Genomic DNA, 26,686 nt, shown 5'->3' with positions numbered 1-26,686 from the left:
GCACTTAGAACCTAAAGACAAGAGAGTGGGAGTTCAAGGCCATTCTCAGCTACACAAATTTGCAGCCAGCCTGTGATACATGAGCCTCTATCTAAAAACAAAAGAAACTGAGCTAACATCCCCTTTATTTAGAAGCCAAATGGGAAAAGTTCATTAGACCTAACTAGAAACTACCAAACAAGTCAAAAGATCTTTGAAAAAGCAATCTTCATAAAAATATTTTTCAAGAAACACATTCATAATTGGTTCTGTCTTTTTCTTCAAAACAACCTAATTTCTGGAAACTCTGAAATCTGAAATAAGTACAAGAAGGGTCTCCAGAGAATCTAGGACTAGTGGGGGGAAAAATGGGCTTGCCTGTATCAAGTGCCTGCTCAGCCTGTACACTCAGACAGGCACTTAGTTTCAAGAATGTAACAAGGCTTGTGTTCATTACCATTAAGCCTATTACTTAACAGTAAAAGGCCTTCACTGGAGGCTACAGAGAAGTGCCCCATCCCAGCAGACAGTTAATTTTATACATACATTCTTACCTTGTGTGGGGTAGTGGAATTGGCAAAGAAATGCACAGGAAAGGGTCAAAAGTGTTGCTCTGTTTCTGACAATGAGGACATGTCAAAGAAGATCTTTGAAAACAAAAATGTAAAACATTCACATAAGGTCACACAGAACTACGTCGAGCAGACAAAACAAGAGGTAACAAACATATCATTTGCTCTTACCTGTACTGGGCTTGAAAAAGTTCTTGTACAAAAGTGCTACACACAGGAAAAGATGGTCCTTCAGGCATCATATCAGTCTCTGATGGTGGCTAAAAAAAAAAAAAGCTACAATTCATGGGCCTAAGGTACCACTTCTTGATTGAAGTTGAACCTTAAAATATCACAAATACTCAACTTCCTTTATAAGCTGTATATAGACCCCAGATGCTTCTGTACACAGCACACAGCCTGCAGGTCACATGGACTCATTCCCTCACACAGACAACTGCATTTCTCTAGCCTGCTGGGAGACTGGCCAGCTCTCCTTCCTAGAAAGTTCCAATCTTCATCTTGATGCTTAATCACAGTCTGCTTCATGTTTTATTTAACCTTTTCATGTTCCTAGCTAATAACCATCTGCTACCACATTTAGAGAACATTATACAGGATGTTAGGGCAAGTAAAACAGTGTCTGGCTTTTAGGATGTCTTAATATGGTGACAGAGTCAACCATGTAGACACAGTTATGAAACAAAAGGACCTTAAGTCAGAATAATCCACTAACTTTCTAAAACCAGAAATTCTGAAATACTGAACAGACTTGTCACAAACTTCAAAAGCTCTACAGAAGTACTCTTCCTACTCTATGAACCATTTTACCTATAATATTAAGGCTGCACATGAAAAAGCTATATATGTGAACTGCTATGTTTTTCAGTAAAACCCTTCCGGACTCAGTTCCTATGCTCAGATCCAAGTCTAACAGCAGAGGTACTCATACATTTCCTTTTTGACTGTGTACTTGTTCTATTGATCTATACAGTATGTGTCTTACTAGAATAGAAAGCATCTGGTTCCCTTCATCAGACTGTGAAGTCCTTAGGTACAGTTGTCCTTTACCTTTCACTGGCAGCACGATAAGCAGGTAAAATATCCATGAAATGCCCACTTAGTTTTACACTCACCCGCAGCTAGTCACTCTGCTTAATGCAACAAGCCCTTAACAGAAGTTTGTGAGAAGACTTCCCTCTCCTTAGCCCTTCCCCCACTCCCCAACTGTATGAGGAGTGAGTACATGCACTCACCTTCAGAGGAGGCTGGCCACTCTGCTTTACAGCATGATTGAGGTCTTCATGAACTCGATCCAAAAGCCATAGCAGAAACTCCTGGGCATCATGCTGGGAATTTCCTCGATACTGCAGAGCATTCTTTGATACGATACTCTATGCAAGGAAATAAATCAGCACAAGCAGTTGTGAGTTCCTGGCTCTGAAGACAAACTATCATAAAGACAGATACGAAATCTCAAGGGTGTCTCAAAAAGGCCAGAGAAAAACAAACAAAACCAGAGAAATATCCTGATGCATGAAATTCAGTCCACAGCAAGGTACTAACGTTAACTTCTTACTTACGACATTGGCCTGGCATGCTAACGACAAGGAAACTAGTGTAGACTTTGAAAGGACTCATGCTACTTTTGTTGTTGTTTCTATAATTCTAAATTATCCCAAGAATTAAGTTGAGGAATATATTTTTTATTAATAGAGCAAGTGTATAAACAGCATGTCATGGGAGTAGAACACAAGATAGTGAAAGAGTTGATGGATATGGCTTGAGATGTCACTTAAGCCTTGAAGGGGCAGAGGCAGGGATCAAAGTGGAGGCAGCAACATGTTTAAACACAAAAAAATGATAAGAAAGTATGACGCCTTCAAAAAAAAAAAAAGACCAAGAAATTCAATAGACCTGAAAGAGCAAGGCTGCAAAACAGAGCAAGAGGAACGAGTAAAGACAAGACTAGCTCAAGAAGGATTTTAAAAGCAAACCTAAGATGGCACAGGAAACCAGGAAATGGTTCTAAAGTGAACTGGCTAGGACCATGTGCTGAGAAGAGAAGCTGGATAAGCTACCAAAGTAAAAGGAAGTATAATGACCTGTTGGGATTGTTAGAAAAGAATGCGTGCAAAACATTTTACATATAAATGAAACAAATAAGCACTCTACCTTTAGCTATGAGTATTTCAATTAGAGTAGGGGGAGGGTGCACAGTGGCAAAGCAGTTATGAAACAAAATGAGGGAAGAAACAAGGGTGTAAGGCAACACTATGAAGATACACAAGAAGGCAAATTTGCAAGAGATTTAGAAATGTGGCAGAATCAATAGAATTTGTGATCCAATTTGTAGAGAGTTAGGAAGTAAACCTCTATCTCACCCATGTCTTCTCTGAGGGTGGCTTCTGCCTACATCAAGATGAAAGGTGAAGAGAAAGAGAGTGACGAGCGCTCTTTCAAATCCACTGTGGCTGACACTCCACAGAGACTCTAAGAGGAGGACAGGGCAGACAACTGAGAAAATACACTTCTAGGCTCCGTACAAGAGTTTACAATAAAGACAGAGATGCAGAAGTCAACAGATGAATGACTATAATCACAAATACCACTGAGGTTGCCCAGTGATGTCACAAGACATTAAGCCAGAGGTAAAAACCCAAAAGATACATTTAGGCTTGGGAAGACATCAAAGGAGATGAATTTAATAAAAAAAAAAATTAGAGCTGTGGCCAAGAGCATGGAGCTCAAAGAACCAAATGAAGAGTTTCATGAAGGAAATGACCTACCAGTATTATAAAAGGTAAACCAACCAACTACAAATGGGGCCAAAGAGACGGTTTAGCAGCCATTTGCCATGGAAACCTGAACTTGATCTCCAAAACCCATGGAAAGGTTTGTAGAAACAGAGCTGTCCTCTGACTTTCACACAGGTGTCAGGATGTATACACATCCCCACACATCACGCACACATACACACAGACAGAATTGCAAACTGCCTGCTATAGTTCCAATTAAGAAAAATAATAAAAGAGCAAAAGAGAAATAGATTGTGATTTGATTGTGAAGAACTGTCACAGCTTAATGACTAATTACATGTAAATAACAAGGAAAAAATTGATTTATAAAATATCTTAAGATTCGGTTTGGGATTAAAAGTCAGAGACATTAGAAATAATACATGTGACACCAGCAAACAAGTGAGTGGAGTCAGGCATAGTGGCTCATAACTAATATGCAAGCACTTAGAAGTCTGAGACAAGAGGATTACTGTATGAGTTCAAGGACAGCCTGGACTACAGAGACTGACCTGTCTCAAAAAGTAGCGGAGGGAGGACCTGATAACAAACACAGCTAGGGGAATACAACGTGGATGTCATCCAGAAACAATATGCAGGGTGGGACAGGTACAGAACTGCCTTCACCACACTACACAACTTCTCCCAGCAGAGGCCAAACTTTTTTCTTGGTCTTTATTTCTACTTCTTCTCTGGTAGTGTAGTGGTTAGGATTCAGCTCTCTAAATTTTTGCTTCTTCAGTGCCTCTGGACATCTCTACTGTGAAAGATGTTGGCTTTTAGTCTGTTCCTTCACTTACATCAAAAGAAAGCTATTGGTATGTACAGTAGAAGAATGAGATAGATTAAAAAAAATCCACAAACACAAAACTAGGACATCTTTTGTAGACCAGCTGCTGACTGAATATGGAAGAGAAATAGGTAGCTGGTGTTACGAGGTCAGTGGAGCTAAAGAAAAAAACAGGAATACCATCAAGGTTTTCTATTTCTGACTTGGGTAATGATCAGGAATAAACCTGAAAATGAGGAATCATAGAGTTCTGAACAAGCTGAGTTTAAGGACTGAACTTGAAAATGAAATATATGCCCTGGCAATACTGAAGCATGATGCATGGGCAGCCTGTATATAGTGGTTCTGTTGAACTTGTCCATACTGAGTTTCACGGTCTATGTTGATGAGGATGCCTGACCAGGCATCTTCCTCAAGAGGGTACAAGATCTCATTACAGATGGTTGTGAGCTACCATGTGGTTGTTAGGAAATGCTGAGCCATCTCTTCAGCCCAAGTTTGAGGCCTACATCACCCCAAATGAAGTTGTTCATAGTGCTGAGGAAAGATATCTAGGTGGGTGAAATAAATCAGGAGGGCATATGACTATCAAATGAGCATAGAAAACAGCCCATGGGGTATCTAGTGAGAAGAGCAGTCAACCACCAGGCCAGAATCTTGATGAACATGAGCATAAGAAAAGGAAATAAGATTAGTCAAAGAAGTTCACACAAGTTGAACCAAAACAGAAATTCAAGGAGATACAAGCAACAACGCAAAATATTACAGAAAAGTCAAGTAACAGACACTGGAATGCTCATCCTCTGGGATGGCAAACAAAAGGGTTCTCTAGTGCTGGGAACTAAAGGCATTTACCACCACACCTGGCATCTTCCTTGTTCTTTTCAGTTTTTTCACTGCACCGAGAACTAGGCTGGGAGCCAGCAAGCCCCAGAGATCCTTCTGTGTTTACCCCACATAGCATTATGGAAACAGACACACACAGCTATGCTGAAGTTATATACTGAAATGCCTCCGCCCCAACCTCTATCCACTCCTTTACTCCTTCCTCAGAAGGATGAAGTAGGGACATGTAGGGACTCTAGGGTAGAGAAAAAATATGCAGATTCTATTACGTGAGTTCTCAAAACCACAAAGAGAAGACTTATCCTGTGGTGGAACATAACCCTGTAAACAATGAAAAGGAGACCCAAAGCACAGGTTCCTAGCCCCGGCTGCACATCAGTCATCTGGGAAACCGGACAAAGCTTAATTGTAATTTTTTAAGTGTAATTTTCTTTTTAAATGACTCTACTTCTAAAATGAAAGCAGACTGCAACCAAAACTGACCAATCTGGAAAAGCTCTGATTGCAACATTTTGTTTGCTTATTTGTTTTGTTTTCTGTTTTTGTTTTTTGAGACAGGGTTTTGAAGCTTTGAAGTCTATCCTGGAACTAGCTCTAGTAGACCAGGCTGGCCTTGAACTCACAGAGATCCACCTGCCTCTGCCTCCCAAGTGCTGGGATTAAAGGCGTGAACCACCACCACCACCCAGCTGATTTCAACTTTTTAATCATCAAAGGTTATGAGAAGTTTGAGAGACCCCTTAATAACAGCACGATGTCACTTAAGACAATATTAAATGTCAAGATTTACTGAGTGTCTATACTGAATCTGGCTCAGGGTAATTATCTATAGGTGTTATTTCCTACAGAATCCTGAGAAAAATTCTATGCTACAATATTAGTAGTCACAAATAAAAACCTTTAGTGTGATGGCGCACACCTTTAATACCATCACTTGGGAGGCAGAGGCAAATGGAAGATCTCTGATCTACATTGTGATTTCCAAGACATCCAGGGCTATGTAGAGAGATTCTGTCTCAACAGCAAAAGTAAAATTTGAAAGAATTCTGAAGTAGCTTGTCCAAGGCTAACTAACATTACTCTTCAAGCTTATCTGAACTGAAAAGCCTTAAGATATTTCCCTGCCATGATCTTTCCTTGGTAAACAAGGTACCTTGCATCAACTGTAACCCAGTGTTTCAACTAAGGCTCACACAGGGCTTAAGTTTTCTCACATTGAACATCAACTGTCCAGGCAGACAAAAACAGGTTTAGATACTGAAAAACAGCTGTTCTCATCCAAAGGCTTCTGGACATTTAGTTGCTAATTTTAAATAAATCTTTGCTCATCTGTTTCCATTTTATTCTCAGGTACATTTTTCCTATAGTAAGTATAGTCTTGAGGGTCAATGAGAAGGCTCTGCAGGTAAAGACACCTGTGTAAGATTGACAACCTCAGTTCAATCCCTGGAACCCACTAAAGGTGGAAGGCAAGAACTGTACCACAAAATAGACACTTAAGCACATAGGAACATATACACACATATAAAATAAAAAAGCAAAATATAACCCAAAACAAAGAAATAATAACCTGGAACACAAATGCAGTTTATCTAACAGGGGAGTTATCTAAAAGGTATTTGGAATACTTAGGAAGACCAAGTGGCAACATGAAGACTTCTCTGCCCCAGCACCCTAGGATGCTAGAGGGTGCAAACAAGAAACCCCTGTCTCTCACCAGCACAAGCTCTGCACCTCACACTGCTGAAGCTGCTCTGTGGATTCATCCTCACTGTCCTCTGCATACATATGGCCAAGGGAGATGACTCCCAGGGCTAGTCAGCTCAGTTCACCACAGTACGTTTATGTATCCAATAAAGTAAAAAGTAATTCAAAATTATCTTTTTTTCACCTTCTTGGTATTTCCAAATATACAATTCTTCCCAACTACAGAAAAACAAAGCCTTTTTTCTTTTTCTCTTTTTAAAGAAAGGTAGGAAATTTTGGCTTAGAATTTAAAAGCAAACACCCAAACCTGGCACAACAAAAAGGTCATAAAGTCATAAGGGAAGTATAACAGTCATAGACAACTAAGTGTCAAAGAAGAAAACTGGAAAAGTCACCTGAATATCTAAGAAACTAATATATATTGCTAACAGAGAACATTAAAAATGTTCCATTTTAAAAGCATCAAAATGTACAACTTAAGTTCATACAACTTAAAAGAACTGGTATCTCAACAAAGCATTTAATAAAAAACAGATTTGCAAAGCCTTAAACTAAAATTTTCTGTCCTATATTAATTTGAAACTCACAGGTTTACAAGCTATCAACCTCTCGACCTATCACTCGGGGCAAGATGATACTGCCATTATAAAACAACTGAGAAAGGGAAAGAAAAAAAGAACTATGCCATCTATTCACTGGCTTACAGAGGGTAGGAATAAAGTTAAGTGGCCTTAGCACAGCAGGGTCAGCTTATCAATCTGGTAGAGGGAAGCCAGAAGAGAAGTCAGTCAGTGTTTCTTGAAGCAGAAGCAACCTATTCTTCTTGGGAGGTTGAATAAGTGGGAAAGGCAAAGAGTGAAAGGTGGCAAGGCCAACCTTACTTAACTATCCATAAGACTAAACATGCATGTACAACTGTCCCTCTGTGTAGGGCCCGGGTCTACCCTTGCTCCTGGGGTGCATCTTGAGGACAGTTTCTGGTCAGCCAGTTAAACATCCTGTTTATTCCTGTGCTCCCTCTGCCTCACCTGGTGATTAGCTGTAGGGCATTGTTTCATCTTTGGTATGGTAATTTCCCACCTGCCTGGTCGGAAATCCTTGTGCAGCAGCCAGGTATAATAGGATTTCCCCAAAGTTGAATAAACGGCATTCGGCTGACCTCCTTTCGAATGACCCAGGTCTCTTGTGTGTTCTTTCAATCTCCAGACCCTTGCCAGGACTCGCATATGGTACAGTGGCACACAAACTGTACCGAGGTGGTAACACAGAATCGAGAGTTACACCTCTGGAGACTGGTTCCACAACATCTGTGGATACTTAAACTACAGATGTTCAAGTATCTTATAAAATAAATGGCCTAGTACTTGCATTTAGCCTATGGACATCCTCATATATAAATTAATTTCTAGATTACTATGAGATATAATATAGTATAAGGGCTATATAAATAGTTGATATACTACTGTATTGTCTGGGGAACAATAATGGGGGAAGCTTACACACACTGAATACAGATGCATTTTTCTTCTCCCTGGAAAAACCACAGGCTAACTGAAAATAGACTATATTTCTTCAACAAACAAGAGGAAGAAAATATAAGAGAGAAGGAAAGCTACACACACACACATATGCATACCATATATGCTCCTGATTTTGGAGATGCTGTTATTTGATTCCTGACCTGTATTTCTGGCTAACCTTTTTTAAATAAGGAATCCAAACTATTGTAAAGATACTCTTACTTTGATTCCTTTCTCTTCTACTGCATCATTAGAGCTAAAACATCTATTAAGAGTCACAAAGAGATGTTATCCCTAAGCAGATCTATAAAGTTTCAATACACATCATACATTTATAATGCCATAAACCCAGGATAAACCCAATAAATCTTAAGTGGCTAAGAATGCTTTTAAGTCACAGGTCACGCATCTCTCTCCACACCCAAAACAGCATGCTTGACAGTCAAACCAGGCCAACTCCTCAGGCTCAGGGAGACAAAGTCTCCAAACCAGTCACAGGCTCTCTGCTTGCTCAGTCTCACAATGTGATCTCCTTAAACCAACCCAGTTTTTTCCTATCAAAGGATACTTTAGAATCTTCCCACAACCTATTTCCAGTCTGGTCCAATTTTAACCAATTCTATTTTGATTAAGTCTTGGTCATCTCCCTAATATATGAGGACACTAAATGGAAGAGTATATGGTTATTTGAACACCAAAGGGGAAGCCTGTGGAGTCAGAATAAAGTGATACCCTAATGTCAAAATATTACTATCACAAAGACACACTTCTACTTTGTAGACCTGGTTGATGTCAGGACACCTGCCTTCCATGAGTGATGACCTAGCATTGACCCTCGCTCTGCCAGATGAAACTCTCCTACCTCACAACTAACCAGAGAAATTCAAATTTTCCACTTAGCAACATAAAAGAGTCCTTTTAAATTTCAGCAGAGACATTCTTTCCAACTGCTAGTAAACAGTCAATCCTGTAAAGCTGGGTAACAATACGACTTAAGGAAACTCCTCACAGGAATGCCATCACTACTTGGTCTGAAGAAATAGACAAAAGATGTATGTAAAAAAGTTCATCATAACCATAAGTCATTTAAATCTCTGGGGAGAGATTACTATGTTCAAGAAATAAGCTAAAGAATGTTTATGACAAAACTACTCAAAATACAATATGAAACAGAAATTATAATGCAAAATTATATATACAAACACAAATACAAGAAGGGATTACTATCAATTATGATATAAACATGTCAGAAAGGAGTTTGATACTTCTTGGTCAGTTATACAAAGTTACCATACAACCTAGCAATTCTACTCCTCGTATATACCCAGGAGAAATAAGAACACACATCCACTCAAAAACCTGTAAACAATATGTTCCTAGCAGCACGATTTGTAAGTCCAAAACTGGAAATGACTCCCAATGTCTTTCAAAGGACCAAAAGGAAAACAACATGAATACAGGTGAGAAGGGAAGGTGCACACCTGAAATACCAGCATTTGGGAGCCTGAGGCAGGAATGCAAATTCTGGGCTAGGTTGCCTGATTCCAGACCAGATTGGGTTACATAAACTATCACCAAAAAAAAAAAAAACCCACAAAAACAACAACAAAAAAAGTGGACTCTTCATATATAACTATCTTTGTTGTGCAAAGGAATGAAATAAGATACATGGCACAAAACAGTAACCTTTTAAAGTAACATGCTAAATGAAAGACAGAAAAGAGCCACATATCACAAGTTTATGTGAAATATCCAGAACAAGTATAGCTATGGAGACAGAAAGCAGACAAGGGATTACCTAGGGCTGCAAAGTGGGGAAGTAGAGTGACTGCTAATTTTCAAGGTTCTAAGGGAATGCAGAATTCTGAAACTGTGGTGGTTGCAAACCCCCTGAAAAATCCCAAAACCTGCTTAAGTGTCTGTATACCTAAAATTCATGATTTAGTATGTGTACTGTACCTCAGTAAAATTACTTTTTAAACCAATATATATACTTTGTATCTAATTCAAAATAAAGGTGAAGAAGAAACAAAACTAGTCAAGGAGAGAAGCTACATTTGTGGGGAAAAAAAGCCACTAAGGGAGAGCAGGAGCTTCTAGAGCACTAGTAACTTCTTCATTTTGTACCTGGGCAAATCATCAAGCTGGACTCTAATGACCTGTGCACTTTTTGTACATATACAATAATCTATACAAGTTTAAAAGTTACCTTCAAAAAGAAAAAAAGTACTAAAATGTCTCTTGGGCTCTAGCTCTACGCATATCCTATAGATTCTGTTTACCCAGATACTTATCTAGAAGCAGATCAGAAACTGAAGCAGCAAGCCATAGTGTCTCCCAGGAAGAGGACACAGCAAGAGAATGCTGAGAATGAAGGGTGCTGGTGCAGAGCAGTGGGAGCAAGTACCAAAAAACAGAAATGAGACTCCAAACAAAACAACAACCTAGAATCCTTCACCTGTATGGCCCCAAAGGAATGCCCCATGTCACAGAAGAGGGACTCAACAGCTAATGTTTGTATTAAAGGACTCTAGTCAAAGACAACACAAAGTGTCTGAAAAAGTATGTATAGCATGTGATCCAGCCATCCCTATAAAAGAGTTAGAAATCTTCAGGACAGTTGGTATTTAAATAATACTTGAAAGAGCCTTTCTAGTTTTGATAATACACACACACACACACACACACACACACACACACATATTGATAATTCAATGGCACAGAATACATCACACTGAGAATTACACACAGTGAGTTATCCAAGACCCACAATCTATGAGTCTAGTTATATAATGGTAATAAAAGAAAAACTAAGGAAACTGGGGCTCAACAGCCTGCCAGGATCTCAGCTGCTCCAGGGTTCTGACAGTCAAACACATAGATAGGTTCACAGATTTCCCAAAGGAAAGGAGTAGCTCTCAACCACAGCCTCCCTTACTCTCAACCCAGCATGGTGTCTGATGATGACTACATAACCAGGAGTATCCAGGAAAGAAGCAAGCTATAACACCCCAACCAGCTTCCCAACATCAAACAGAGGAAGGGCAACTGACCTCTCCTCTTGCATGGAGATAAAAAGTACTCTCTATCATCAGGAAATGAGGCCTCTTTCCATTCTTTCTACTACTAAAATCCCCAAATTATTTATTCATAGATATTTCCCAGGAGTGATTGCTTTTAAAGGACTTTGTCTTTTAATTACTGAGGTTTATTGTAACTTACAGGAAATAAAGACTAATACAGGGATATTTACCAAGGTATCACTGAACTGTTAAAAGGGGACTCTTACTTTAGAGCAGATTGAAGGATAGTCTAAATTTAATGTATCTTTATAATTACTGAGAATAAATGTACACATTCTCCCACTAGCGTGATAGCCCTCAAAAAAAAAAGGAAAAAAAAAGGATGAACATCTTTCCCTATAGTTTAAAAACAGTCTTTCTCTGTCTCAGTGGTACTCAAAGGGAAAGGACAGGACTACTTACTATGTGGCAGGAGACTCATGGGATAAGAAGTCTGTACAGAGAATGCTCTCTGCATAATTTATAAAACAAATACCACTGCGCATATCTCTCTTACAATACTGTAAGGAATATAAAATAATCCCCTGTACAGGGCAAACAGCAGGCACTTATATGTCCCTCACATAAAAAAGACAAGGACAAACACACAGATGTGCAACTACCATTTACCTAAGTTGGAGAGACAAAATCAATACAGACCATCCACATACATCTGCTTGTACTTGAACAATGGAAGAATAAATCATAAAATCTAGAGAGAACAAACAGAATGTAAGGATTGAAGAAAAAGTTAAACTTTTAAACAGATCACACTTTGTGGAGCTGACTTCAAGTCATAAATTCTACTTTTCACATAATGCAACAAAAGTAAACTTTAGACAAAAGTCCCTCAAAATCAAACGCAAAACAAAACATGGTTTTAATTTTATATCCAGTCGACAACAAACTCCAAGTGACTTTCAAACACAGTAACAGAACCAGACATCAAGGCATCCATGGTGTAGACTCTGTAAAGTGTTTCAAATGTCCTTCGTTAGCAGCAGCACTGGATTATTACTGATGGGCGCACAGTCTAATGAAGCAACAAGAATCCACAAGCTGGGAAGTCAGTGTGGCGTAATCTTAGAAAACTGGGAATCAATCTACAAGACTCAGCTATAACACTCTTGGGCATAGATCCAAAATATACTCAATCATACCACAAGAACACCTGTTCAACTATGTTCATAGCAGTTTTATTTGTAATAGCCAGAACCTGGAAACAGCCTAGACATCATTCAACCAAAGAATGGATAAAGAAAAAGTGCTACATTTACACATGGAGTATTACTCAGCTGTTAAAAACAAGAGCACCAGGAAATCTGAAGTCAAATTATGGAACTTGAAAAAAATCATCCTGAGGTAACCCAGGCAGAGAAAGACAAGCATGCTATATACTCACTCATAAGTGATATTAGCTATAAAATAAAGGATAACTATGCTACAATCCACTAACCCAGAGTGACTGGGTAATAAGGAGGGTTCATGGGAGAATGCCCTGATTTCCCTAGGAAGGGGAAATAGATTTTGTGAGTGGACTGTGAGCAGATGGTGATGGGAACAGGAGTGATCAGGTTGCATGGAGGATGATGTAGGGGACAGTACTAAAAGAGACTACTGGAATGGGGGACATTTCCGGGTCAGGTAAAAGCCTGGTGCAAGGGAATCTCCCAGGAATCTACAAGGATGACCCCAGCTAAGAATCCTAGCAATAGCAAATACATAGCCTGAACTGGCCATCTCCTGTGACCAGACAAGACTTCAGTGGAGGGATTGGGACACCAACCCAGCCACATAACCTTCAAGCCACACTCTGTCCTGCTTATGATGTGCTGGGGTAAGGGTGGCCTAGAGATTGAGGGTGTAGCCAACCGATGACTGGTCTAAAACCCATGCCAGGAGAGTAAACCCACCCTGACACTGCCTGGAGCACCCGGTCCCACAGGCTGGATGACAGAGACCTAGGATAAAACCGAACATGACTGGAGGGGGAAAATATCAATGTAACAATGCCTAATGATGTTCTGCTATACACATAGACGGGCACCTCACCCAGCTGTCATCAGAGGGGTTTCATCTAGCAACTAACAAGAACAGATACAGACCCACAACCAAGCTGAAGCTTGGGGAATCCTGAAGAAGAAGGGGAGAAAGTGTAGGAGCCAAAGGATTCAAGGACACCATAAGAAAACTCACAGAATTAACTAACCTGAGCTCACAGGGGCTCACTAAGACTGAACCGACAACCAGGAAGCCTGCATCGGACTGACTTAGGCCCTCTGCATATATTTTACAGTTCTGTAGCTTGTTCCTCTTGTGGGATTCCCAACCGTGGGAGCAGGAGCTGTCTCTTACTCTTATAATGGCTTTTGGGACCCTACTCCCCATACTGGGTCACCTTGCCCATCCTTAATACATGGGGAGGTGTTTAGTTTTACTGCAACTTGCTATGCCATGTTTTGTTGATATTTGTAGGAAACCTGCCCGTTCCTGAACAGAAATGGAGGACTGTATTGGGTGGGGTGGGGGTGGGGGGAAGGGTGGAAATAGGTGGGATGGGAAAGAGGGACTGGAAATAAAGGAGGGAAGAGGAAAAGAGGAAATGATGAACCAAATGTAAAATTAAAAAATATCATTCTGTTGTACAGGCTGGCCTCAAATCTCTCAAAGGCTGGAATTACAGGAGTAAGCCACCATGCCAAGCAAGAAAGTGTTATAATTATGTCAGTGTCATAAAATAAAACTGAACTAAGAGGGGGAAGTCCCTTGCCACAGATCTCAGGATCTGACCCAAATTTTCATACACTTCATTCAGCCCTTTAACTGTACTCCACTGCTTTCCAACATAGAGAAGAAAGGGCTGCATCATGAAGAAACTTAAATGCTAAGAAATGCACACTGCATTCTGTATGTAACAGTAAAGACAGGAACAATTTCTGAGATGTAATTACAAGCAAACTCTAAAAAGTCTAATCTGGCAGCATTACAAACTTGAAATTGGAAGTTAAGAAATGACGAAGGTAGACTGACTCCTGCAGTCATAAGACATAAGGTGGCCAGAACTAAGAGCTGGAATTGTGTACAGAAGAGCTACCAAATGCCTTTCCTCAAAACAAATCCCTTATTTTACTGTAAGGCATGCTTTCCAAGCCACATCTCTTTTCTCTGTTACTCCATCAACTGCAGAAATGGAAGTTTGTCAGTCAAGATTATGCAATGCCCTACCCCAAGGATCCCACAATGAAACACTAACCCTTAGGTACAGTCTGCCTAAAACAGAGTCATTACCTGTCCAGACTATAAGACTCGTTTGACAGAACAACACTGTACACCTATCTGGCATCTGGATTGACGTAAGCATCGTGCCCTGGGCCCTTCATATATGAACCATGGGCAGTTCACTGAGGACCAAATACAAAATACAGCATTCTGTTCCATTTCTACTGTAACTTTAAAAATAGTTATGTATGCCTTATGTAACATGGAATATGTTTTATAATTTTACAAATTGAATCAGTATCCCTGGTGGAACCTTATCTGATCCACCAACAAAAATGTTAGGACTAAGATGACGCCTGGAAACCTGCGAGGTCACGCAGAACTCCAGGACTAGAAAGAGCAACTCGGTGTTCAAGTGCAGCAGGGAAGGGCAGCAGTATATCTGATACCCAAGAACTCTTAAAACCACACAGGGTAGAAGGAATGGCTCCAACAGCCTATTTAATCCCTGCACTTGGTGTTTGAGTCAAAAATGAAGATATTCAAGTGGCCTTAGTTGACAGCAAGGGCCTGTATTATCCCCATTCATCATTTCTGTGGCACTACTGAGTACTAGTTTCGACACCGGTGGTTCTCAACCTTCCTAATGCTGCAACCCTTTAATACAGTTCCTTATGTGTGGTGACCCCGACCAGAAAATTATTTTCATGATCACTTCATAACTGTAATTTTGCTACTGTTATGAATTGTAATATAAACATTTTTGGAGACAGAGGTTTGTCAAAGGGATTGCAACCCACAGGTTGCGAATCCCTGTTCCACACTATACCCTCTTCACACTTACTCATTTAATGCTCACAGAAACTGTGTAGAACTACATTCCAGTTCTGCTGCTCACTAGCACAGAATCCCAGTATCTAAAACAAATTTAGGACAAGAGTAACAATAAGCCCTCTTTCTCAGAGCTGTGGTGAAGATTAAAAATTGAGTGTGAAATCACTTTGTAACAAATATGGCTCAACATACACATACAGAATCTTTTCATGACTATGATTCTTTAATTCTTAACACGTGTCTGCCCTGTGTGAATACATGTATGCCTTCAAGTCCAAGAAGGCCAGAAGAGGGCATCAGATCCCCTAAGACTGGAGTTGCAAATTATATAATGTTAAAAATTAAACCAGGGGATGGGCAGGGGAGAAATCAAAGAGCCATCACTGTTCTTAGCCCCTGAGCCATATCTTCAGTCCCATGCTCCCCCAAACCAGTTATGCTTTATTCTTAAAGATTAGAATGCCAAGAGTTAAAATGTACTGATCCGAAGATAAGCAGCAACATTCCTTTCAGTAGGAGAGATACCAACAAAGTCATTGTCTGACCAGCCCCCTGGAATCTTCTGAAGCATGAATTGTTTGTTTGTGGGATGTACTGTTTGCTGCCATCTGAGCTTAACAACTGGAGGGAAGAAGCAACAGATGTTCAGCGACTGGCCAGTTCCTCTAGGCACTGCCTCAGTGCGGGCACAGAACAATGGCTTCTACACAGACAAGAAACAATCACAACACAACAAAAGACTCAAGATAACCCCATGTGCTCCCTGAAAAAAATGTTTGTTATACAGGAAAAAAAAATTATTTGAAGAACATCGAATGAACAATTAATAACAAAGCAAACAAGTATTTTTGAAGGAAGAGGCAACAGATGACAAATTTTACTCAATTTTTAATGACTTCTCTTCCACTACTATAAGAAAAAAAGTTTGGATTTGTTTTGTTTAGTTTTGAGTATGTGGAAACTATGAGGTCATTGTTTTTCAGAGTTTTTACTATAGGAAACAGCTGTGGGGACCATACAGACAGAGAACACTGCCCCATTTAGTAGCCCCTCATTGTGACAAGGGTATAAAAGGACAGGAAAAATCCATCAAACCACATACTATATCAAAACAGAAGTGACCGAGTCAAAGCAAAAGCCTAAAGTACACAAAGGAAGATGTAAAACAATACACTGGGAACAAGTATCTATGCTACACCAACTGTTTGGTTTATGGTGTTTGTTCCATGGGCAGATCAGACAGGCCAGCTCCTTTCAATTTAAATTGATTCTTACACACCTCTTGAAAATGCTCAGCACTCAATAAATACAGCATTAAAAATGGGTTTGTCTAGGTTTCTAAAAGTTCAAGCACAACTAAACTCACCTTTCACCTCCAAAACCATTTTCCACTTTGTTTACCAATCTTGAAAAGTGCCACCCCTATATATATATATATATATATATATATATATATGGGTTGATTTATTTTTTCATTATTTCATTACTTAAAAATACCAATCCAAATTCCCACTCCCCTCCCACTCTAATCTTAAGAGAGAGCCATGCACCCCACCGAGCTACCTTGTCTCAAGAACCCTCCATACTATTTTCAACTCTTTCTCCTTCATTCTTCCCCTCTAAACCTGCCAAACACTCTCAACTCACCTTGCAGGGCATAGGCTGCACATGTTCAAATCAGGAAAGGAGAAAGGGGAAAGGGGAAGGGAAAATGGGGGAAAGGAGAAAAGGGAGAAAAGGGAGGAAAGGGGGGAAATGGGAGAAAAAGGAGGAAGAGGAAAGGAGAAAACGAGAGAAGGGGGAAGGGAAGGGAAAAAGGGGGAGGGGAGGGGAGGGGAGGGGAGGGGAGGGGAGGGAAGGAAGATAGTAGAGCAGTGACAGGAATGGCACTCTTCCATACAGCAACTCATTCTCTGGCTTTATTTGCTCATAAGTCCTGTGTACTGAGACCTGCCGCTCCATCTTCTGATCTCTCTACTGCGCTCTGAAAGTTTAAAGCCTCAAGTGAGGTCTGAGACTTGGCCATCATCAGCACATTCACACTGTTAACAGTCTAGTCTGCAAGCTGTCCTTAGCTGTGGCTGCTTCACTCAGTGCAGATTAACCAACAGTGTGTACATTCCAAAAACCGGGAATGGGAACTTGATGCTGAATAAGAGGTAATCACTGCCCACTGCACACAGAACTGGGGGAAAACAAAAACAAAAACAAAACAAAAAAAATGGGTTAAGAAATCCAAATCCCCTTGAGTTTCTCTTATTCAAAAGTTCATATAACATAGGGGTTATCTGGTTCCAGGAAGAATGTATGAATAAATGTATCTAATCCTGTTATCCTTTGGGGAACAGACAGTTCTTTATTACCTCAGTTTCTTCTTAGTTACTAGTTGATGCAAGCTTTCTCACTGTATTATTACTAGTTTACAATTTTATTGAAGGCTACTGCATTTGTCAATGGCAAGCAAGTATTCAGTAGGCATAGTTCTCTGTCTAAAATTAATATAGATACTTAACATTAAAATTCACACAAAATAACTTTTTTAACTTGAAAAAATGAGAATTTTAAAGAAGAGCATGAAAGAGAATAAGCAATATTTAATATCAATAGAACTAATGAAACAATGCAAAATTCATAAATGCATCATCAAATGCTAAAGAAGCCTTCTGTCCAGAAGCAGGGTGACAGGAAGGTTGGATGAGAACAATAGCATCAGTTAACACTTGCCGAGCACTGAATGCAGGCCTCCTGCCAGGTTCTTCTCTCATATATTCCAAAACAGGTTTAGGAAGTAGATATACTGCCATCTCCACATTACAGATGAGGAAGTGAAGACCAGAGATGCAAGCCTCAAGGTCTCAATGTAAGCAGAAGAGGGGACTAGAACACAGGCCACTACTTCCCTGTCTACACTTAACTACTTACCACACTACACAAACCTTAGTGTAAATCCCACATCACACAAGGCTTACACAGGCAAACTACTAAGTTACTAAAGAACTATTTTGAAACATAAAAGGAAAAAGTATCAAAATCTGAACAGACAGCATAACCAAGGAGGATTTATTCCTGCTGTGAAAGGAAGACTCCACATACTAAAATAACAAGCAATGTGAAATATGAAATACCACGCATTACAAAACAAGAGAGAAGGGAGGCAGGAGCATCTCAAACTGATACAGAAAGAAACATTAAGGCTTTCAATAAATTAAGGAGAAAAATAAGTCAACAAACCAGTAGAAAAGGATACTTCTTCAAGACAGGGGCAGACATTCAACCCTGGGAGCCTGAAAGCAACTACTCTAAGACCAAGAAATAAGACAAGGATACCACTTTGCAATAAAGTGGTGGGGGGGGGCCTAAAAATATCAAAATTGGGAAAAAGCCGATCTCTGTTCATGAATGATGTTCCCTTTTATGTAGAAAACTATAGGTACTAGGAAAATTCGCTGAAACTAATAAACTAATTAGCAAGGTTGTAGGATACAGAATCAACATGCCAAGGTCAATTACATACTTTTATATACTATTAATAAACAATCCAAAAAGAAATTAGCACTTCTAGTTATGCAACTGAGAGTGTAGCTCTCAATTCAGCAGCAAAAAACCTGTTTAGTATGTCGAAGATCCTAGATGAGAGAAATAAAACATGACATAAATAAATGAAATTCTCCCATTTTTGTGGACTGGAAAATTGACAGTATCATTACAATGATACTGCTACCTGACACAATCCACAGGATGAATGCAATCCCTAATAAAATTCTAAACTTTTTTTCTTCAGAAATAGAAATCTTTAAATTTGCCATGAGGTGGTGGTGCATGCCTCTAATCCAAGCACTTGGGAGGCAGGGGCAAGTAGATCTCTATGAGTTCAAGGTCAGCCTGATCTACAGAGCAAGTTCCAGGACAGCCAGGGTGGTACACAGAGAAATCCTGTTTTAAATAAATAAATTAAATTAAAATGAATAAACAAATAAATAAATAAATAAGGTCCTTAAGTTCATACAGAATATCAAAAGACTCTGGAAACCAAAAGAACTTGCAAAGGATACAGGTGAAAGTATCACAACAGGTTTCCAAACTTACAACTACAGTAATCAAAACAGTGTGACACTGACATCGAGACAAACATTGAACAACAGAACCAAATCAAGCTTAGACATACATATACACAATCAGTTTTTTGACAATGATGAGGAAAAGACAGTCTACCTCTACATGTGTCTCAAATCCAGTCCCATCTTTCACCAGGCCCATCACAAATGTCTACTGACTAGTCTTCAAATTTCTACTCTGTTCACCATTAAGCACCACGAATGAGCATTTCATGTTTGAACAAACTCATGCAAGAATACTTAGGAACCAGTAGCAGCTAGCCTTTGCTCAGAATGAAACCTAAGTATTTCACCTTGGCCTACAAGACTCAGTGAGACCTACCCTTTACAGCCTTGTCTGCCCCACTCTCCTACCTCCTCCCTGCATCACAAACAAGGCCTGTCAGACTTCTAAATGCACCTCCAGGTCTTTCCAGTAATACAGTCTTTTGAGTCCATTTTGCTCATCTGGCCAAATTTATTATTCTCACTCATGTACCTATCTTTCTCTTAGTTCTTAGGATTTAAAGTTTCTTATTTGTCGGTGTTCACTGGCTGATATCCACCTTCTCTCTGACAAGTTCTGAGAAGGGACTATGTTGCCTGTGCCTTCTTATTTTACCACTGCTGTATCACTGTGTTTAAACACTACATACCCAAGCCTAGCTAGTACAGTGTTAGGAACTTTGTAGAAGTGTTAACTGCTTACAGTGCAGCTTACAATCCAGTCCTCTAAACTGCTTCTGAACCTTCCATTAGAATTCAAAATCGCTTCCTTATAAACAGATGAGTCCTCTGAGGGCAAGAACTTTGTTCCATAACCTTTACATTAAACCCTCTATTAGCAGCCTCTCACCTCGGCTTCTAGCTCCTTTAAACACAATAATTGAGCAGATGTAGTGTGGTTTAGGTCGGATGCTATGTTTTAAACATGACCCCAAAGCTCCTGTTTTTGAAATGCAACCCCATTACAAATACTGAGACCTTTAAGAGGCAATTGGGCATGAGGACCCTGCCCTCAAGAATGGATAAACATCATTATCAGAGGAGTAGGTCCCTGATTAAAAAGACCAAGTTACATCCCATTCTTACCTTCCTTCCTTAACACCCCAAAACTCACAAATTCTCAGTCTCCTGTCACAGGATGATGGAAGAAGCCCTTTGCCAGGTGTGGGTCTCTTCAACAGTGATTCCCAGTTTCCAGAATTTTAATAAATTTCTTTAGAAATCACCCAGTCTGTGGTATTATAATAGCAAAAAGAACCAGAACATCAGCAAACATGGAGTTCTACAATTGTCTGTGTATTTTATTCCCCAAGTAGCCTTCCTAGACAATTTCTTTCTCACTTCCTGTACCTGGTAAGACATGGCACACATCAGCTCATGCACTTAAAGAGTCGGAAAGGGTTGTTTTTAAGCAAGATCTCTCAAAGTACCTAAGCCTCAGGAGCAATGGCATACATTCAAAGCTGGAAGCAGATGACCTTATTTTCTCTGCAATTCTGTACCAGTCTCAGAGGGAAAAAATGCTGCTTGTCTCAGCATGTCCACCAGGCCTGTTCAAGTGCTCTGCTGAGACCTGTCATGCCAGTGGCTGAGCTGATAAGGCCATTCCAGGCCCAAGACTTGTGTTTTGGTTCCTGCAAATTTGGAAGGAGTCTGCAGAGCACTTCCAGTAGATCACTCTGCTGCAGTTGCCCTTTGACAGCATGATTTGAAAACTGAGGCTACAAAACTTATCTATCTCGGTTGAAAGTGTCCATCTGTCTTTTTTTTTTTTCACTTGTTACTAAGACTACTGAGTACTAAAAATCAAAAGGCAATTCATAAGAACCTGAGCACTTATGTTCCTGGTAAAATTAAAGCAATATGTTGGTTTCCCCTAAAAACACCAGAATGAGTATTCAGATTTTAAAACCATTTATTTACTCCTCTGTTTTATAAAGAAAGTTACTGACACAATGGTTGAGTCTAAGTTTTACCCTTGTGAGCAAACTTGTGCACACGCATGCACAAACAAACACCAAGCTACAAGGCTAGAGACTGGGAAAGTTACAGAAATCTGTGCTGAAAACAGACAAAATGCTTCTCCACCTCACCAATGACATCTTGGGCTAAATCATGGGGGGGCGGGGGGAGTTCACACTGCAGTATACAGAATTCCTGAAATCTACCCCCTAGATGCCAACAGCACCCTCGCCCCATGTGGTATAACAACCAAGTATGTCTCCAAACACAGACAAATGTCCCAGGGGACTAGAGGCATGTGGCACAGAAAAAGTAACAATGCTCTGACTACAAACCAACATTCTAAGAGCATGAAAAGATATGTGTACCAAATATATATATATATATATATATATATATATATATATATATATGCAGGCTGAACCTAGAGAAATTTCTTGAAGTATATCAAAGTTGGGCCAGTCAATTTGTCATTCTAGCAAATGAAAACACAACTTTCACAACCATAGTCCAAACCAGAAGCAAAGCAAAACAAACAAACACATTTGACTGGCAAGTGCCTTAAGCACAAATCAATGTGGTTAGAAGGAGGTAGAAGGAGGAACTCTAACTGAAAACTTACAGAGAAAATGATAAACCTGGAAGGTTTAATATGATAAAAAAAAATCACAATAACTCCACAGTGAATGCTTGCTCTTCTAGGCCTTAAGGCAAAATCAAGAAGGCCAACTGATTCTAACCACTGCTGGCTCCAGTCAAGTGGTGGCTGCCTGGAGCCAAGAACTGAGCAGGACTCTGGAGATTCAGTGAGCTACTTGAATACGAAAAATACACAAATAATCGATGCTGGCCAAACTTCAACTTTCCTTATACTCAAAATAATATTCAGTAAAAAAAGGAAGGGGGAAACCAATCCTCCACAGAGAGCAACAGACAAAAAGAGGAGGAAAGAGGGAAGAGGCAAAAGGAAGGAATGAGTAAAGAGACAGGGAAGGAGACAGAAATCCTATCACTCTCCTACTGTATCAGCTCTGGTTCCCAATGTTCAGACGCTAAAGTTCAAATCAGTCCACAAAGCCCTTCATGATTTCTTTAAACATGATTCTCCAAGGTGGTCTGTACCACTACAGCTAGCCATGCTGCAACCAACTACTAATGTCTCACTATTTTCTCAAAGTATTTGCAATTTCACACTAGCCCTTATCACTTCCTGGCCCAGGAAAGTGTGCCTCCTTTTCTGTGATGTCCTCTCATCTGCTCCTTGGAACCCACTTCAAAAAACAGCCTTTAGATAGGCGGCAGCCCCAGCACTGGGAAGCTTGTCAGAAAAGCAGACTGTGAGGCCCCACTTCAACAAATTGGAATTGGCTTTATTACAAGACCTCAAGTGAGCTATAAATGTGAGTCGAGTCGAGTACAAGTTCTAGTACAATATGAGCTCTCAGTGAACCTAAATCCCACTGGATTCAACCCCCCATTGCAAGTTTCTGACCCATGGTCAAAGAGACTCATCTTCTGTATTAAAGCAGGAAACCCAAACACCTGCTTCTAGCATTTGCGGCAGCAGATGAAATACACAGGTAGTCAGTGACATGTCAGCAGAAGCCTGATGGGGGCCCCTAAGAGAACAGTTATTTCTCTCATAACTTCCTGTCTTCTTTCTAGAGCACAAGGTGCAGCAGGTGTCGCTGTCAGGCAACCATGATGTGACAAACACGAGACTAGAATCCCAGCAACACTAAGAACAACAGAGTGGAAACAGGATGGCCAGGGTTAGCACTGGGTTAGCAATACAAATACAGTGAAGCCTCTGGAACACCACAGAACCATCAGATTACTGTGTCGGCCTGTTCAACATGTCTACTTCCCGGCATTGTGAATGCGCCTTCTGAAATTGAATGCATTCCCATCTGAGTAAACTCTTAGTAAACGGGAGGTGAATTAATGGATATACAGCAAACTCTACTGAAGGTTCAGAAGTCTACAGTGTTTCAAAAACAAGGACTCCAAGAATGTGTTCAACTTTGCCAAATAAGCCTCTAAAGTCTCTATTCTTCTAGAAGTATTGACCCATTTCTGTTGGTAGCTTAATGGATGTAAAAGTGAGCACAACCTCATAAAAAGCAATGGGAACAACCTCGAAGAATATGCTCAACTTTGCCAAAGTATGCCTATCAATCAGTCCAGCACATCTAGAATTACTAACCCATTTCTGCTCACTCACAGCTTAATGGAAAAGCAACTGCAATGCTTACATGCTAAGAGACTGATGTACCAAAAAACTGCAAACTTCACACTAGGATCCCGCCTTGAAAACTCCCCACTGTTGTGGTTGCTCACGGGTAACTCTAAGCAAAAGAGTCCTATAAAAATAGCATTCTCCTAGTTTCTTACTTTGAGACCCCTAACATGAATCTTTGTTTTTCCAGTCCTTATTTCAGACTAATATTTCCATTCAAAATTTCAAGATCAAACAGCAAAACACTTTTTCTTTTGAAGCAATATAAGCAAAAATGGTTAAAAGGAGCGGCATACAACAGCAGTGTTGCTCCTCAGCAAAAAGGCAGGGTCTACCCAAAGCAGTCCTCAGCTACATCATTAGGTCCTGCAATCCAATCAGTACTTAGAGAAATGTATTTTAGAGAGAAACTTGATAGCACCAACAGAAAACCAGTACCACTTGCCATAAATAGAAAACAAATAAAAAAATCCAATAAAAGCGTAACCTTATTAAATTTAGCTCCTGTTGGGCTGACAAGATGGCTGGGCCTGGAAACATGACAACCTGAGTTCAAGCCCCAGAGCCCACACCTAGGTGGGAAAACTGGCTCCACAAACTGTCCTCTGACCTCTACATAAATGTCACACAGACACACAAAGTTCTTTTTGTTTTTTTGGGGTTTTTTTGGTTGTTTTTTTTTTTTTGAGTAAACAATGCTGCTCACCAAAGTTTTTCAACTTGAAACTTGTTTTCTTACTTAAAAAGGGGGGATGGGGAGGTTGATCACAGCACACAGGAGGCTGTCGGGAAGAGCTGAAAGTCAGCCTTGGGCTATGTAGTAGGCCCCTGTCTCAAAGAATAAGGAAGGCTGGTAGAGCATGAGGATGCCGGACATAGGAAAAAAAAAAAAAAAAACAAGGCTAAATAGCAAACTGAAGTGTTCTCCCAAGCACAAGAGATGAGAAAAGGAATGAAAAGAAACTGATTTTTTTTTCATTGTTCGACTCTAGCAACTCTTATACCCATGGCCCACCTCGAAGTATCCTCTCTACAGTCTCCAGTCATCTCCTTGCTCAACGTGCAGTAAGCCCCAACTCCGCAGGACTGCCCAAATGACCCCCACCATCTGGACCTTACAACAGCTCTCCAAGCCTATCCTCTCTCCACGCGGACAGCTCCACCAGCAGCTGCAAACCAGGGCCAGGACCACCTCCCCCATCCGTTACGTCACCAGGTTCTGCCTCCTTCAAAGTACTAGCTGGCTAACACCTGATTGACTTTACTTAAGAATAAAAAGAAATTGGGCACTGTGTGCGTAGGGTCCCTAGACACAGCTGCAGCACTTTACGTATCAGGTTGAACCCCCCTAAAAGTGCCCCAACTGGGTAATTTCATAGTGTCCAATGGAGCCTGTCAACTTGCGGGGAATAGGTACCAGGAAAACGGGGAGCACAAACTGGTTCGGTTTGCTAGGAGAGAAGCAGCCGGATTCGAACCCTGCTGGATGCTCTCCCACCAACACCCGCTCCAAAAACTGCAGTTTCCAAGATGCAGGGTCTTGCTCCTGGCAACATCCATCCCCAAGGCGGATGACGGGAGCTGGCGCCTGTGTTCTGGGGCGCTGGAAGAAGGCAAGCTGAATGGTGGGAGGAACGCGTTCCTTTGTCAGCTGGGTTATCTTCCAGAACTCTCTGAGCATCCAGCGCAGAAATCCTCCCGGCCCCGAAGAGGAGGAGCCCGAGAAGCGCCCGAGCTCCAGGGCCCCCAGGGCTCACCTTGAAGTCTCGGCTGTGCTGCGGGGTGTACTCCAGCGTCCAGAGCGCCCGCACCAGGTGCGCCAGCTGCTCGGTGACCTCGCCCTGACCGTGCGGGCCGCGACCCGCCGGCTGCTCCGGTTCAGGCGACGGCTCCGGGCGGCCCAGCCGGTACTGGCCCAGGGCCAGGTACTCGGCGAAGAGCTCGGTGTTGCTGAGGCACTGCAGCGTGGCGTTCATGAAGCACGTGTTGCCGTGGTTGCGGAGCCCCGCCACGCCGGGCACCGGCTCGGAAGCGCAGGCGGGCGGAGCGGGCGAGGCGGGCGGCGGCGGGCACGGCGGCGGCGTAGGCGCGGAGGCCGGCCCGGGCGGGAAGCAGCTGCGGAGGCCGCCGCGGTCCGGGGCGGCGCCCTCGGAGCTGAGGTGCGAGAGCGTGGATAGCGTCTTGAGGACGCGGCTCATGAAGCTGCCCACCGAGCGCGCCGACGACGGCGACGAGGGCGCGGCCGGTCCGGGGCCCCCAGCTCCGCCGCCGCCTCCGGCGCGGCCGCTCCGGAACAGCCGCTTGCTGAACGAGCGCTTCTCCTTCCCGCCCGCCGCCACCGGCGGCCCGGGCCCGGGCGCCGTTACCTTGGACATGGCGGGAGCTGCCGACGCTCATCACCGCGCCTGTCCGCCCGGACCGCGACCCCGCCACGGCCGCCGCCGCATCCCGCCGCCCGCGCCTCACCCGGCCCGGGGGGCTTCGCACCCCACACCACCTCAGAGCTCAGCGGAGAGAGCGAGCGAGAGAGCGGCGGCCGAGGGGCGCGCGTGCGCGCGCTGCCACCCAAGGGGCGGCTCACGTGACCCGCTCGACTCGCAGCCCCGCCCCACGCTGAAGCTGCGCCGCCGCCATGTTGACTGTGGGAATAGTACTGTCCCTGCAAACCGATCCTAAGGCTCCAGGCTCCGGGCGTGGTTCTGCGGCATGAAGCCCAAGACTGGCCATGTTTAGTATGGGCATAGTCCTGCACGCTGGGCAGGCGCTGGGTGCTGGATTTTAGGGGTGGGTCTCGGTCTTGGCTCGTCAAATGGAAGAGATCTAGGGAAAAGTACGGAAATCAAACTGCTCCTTACCAGGTAGTGAAAGAGCTCATGGACGTAACTTTGTCTTGTCCTAGGCAAGTTAACCCACCTGGCTCCCGAGGGACTGCCGCGTATCACCCGAACGCAGTCACGGAGCCTGGCGCATTCTGGTGGGCTTTTCTTCCTGGATGTACGTTGGAATTCCAGCAAACCAGTATTGTCAGGCTTGCCTTACTGAAAAGTTTTATTAAAAAAACAAAAACAAAACAGCCTTT

The 26,686-nt window shown here is 41.8% G+C and overlaps 1 protein-coding gene across 1 annotated transcript in view; it reads right to left on the bottom strand.

The window, feature by feature from the left end:
* Usp31 (ubiquitin specific peptidase 31) overlaps positions 1 to 26,130 on the bottom strand; it is a 59,240-nt gene extending 33,110 nt beyond the window's left edge. Inside the window, exons 1-4 of the mRNA XM_048460146.3 lie at positions 25,365 to 26,130; positions 1,787 to 1,924; positions 723 to 811; positions 534 to 626 (exon numbers count right to left, since the gene is read on the bottom strand). Coding sequence (XP_048316103.3) covers positions 534 to 626; positions 723 to 811; positions 1,787 to 1,924; positions 25,365 to 25,982 — 938 coding nt within the window. The 5' untranslated portion in view covers positions 25,983 to 26,130. The remainder of the gene's footprint in view (positions 1 to 533; positions 627 to 722; positions 812 to 1,786; positions 1,925 to 25,364) is intronic.
* Between the last annotated feature and the right edge of the window lie 556 nt (positions 26,131 to 26,686).

The sequence above is a fragment of the Myodes glareolus genome, chromosome 7 (assembly GCF_982192425.1).
Source record: "Myodes glareolus chromosome 7, mMyoGla1.1, whole genome shotgun sequence".
NCBI lineage: Eukaryota > Metazoa > Chordata > Mammalia > Rodentia > Cricetidae > Myodes > Myodes glareolus.
This window is presented reverse-complemented; position numbering and strand designations above follow the sequence as displayed.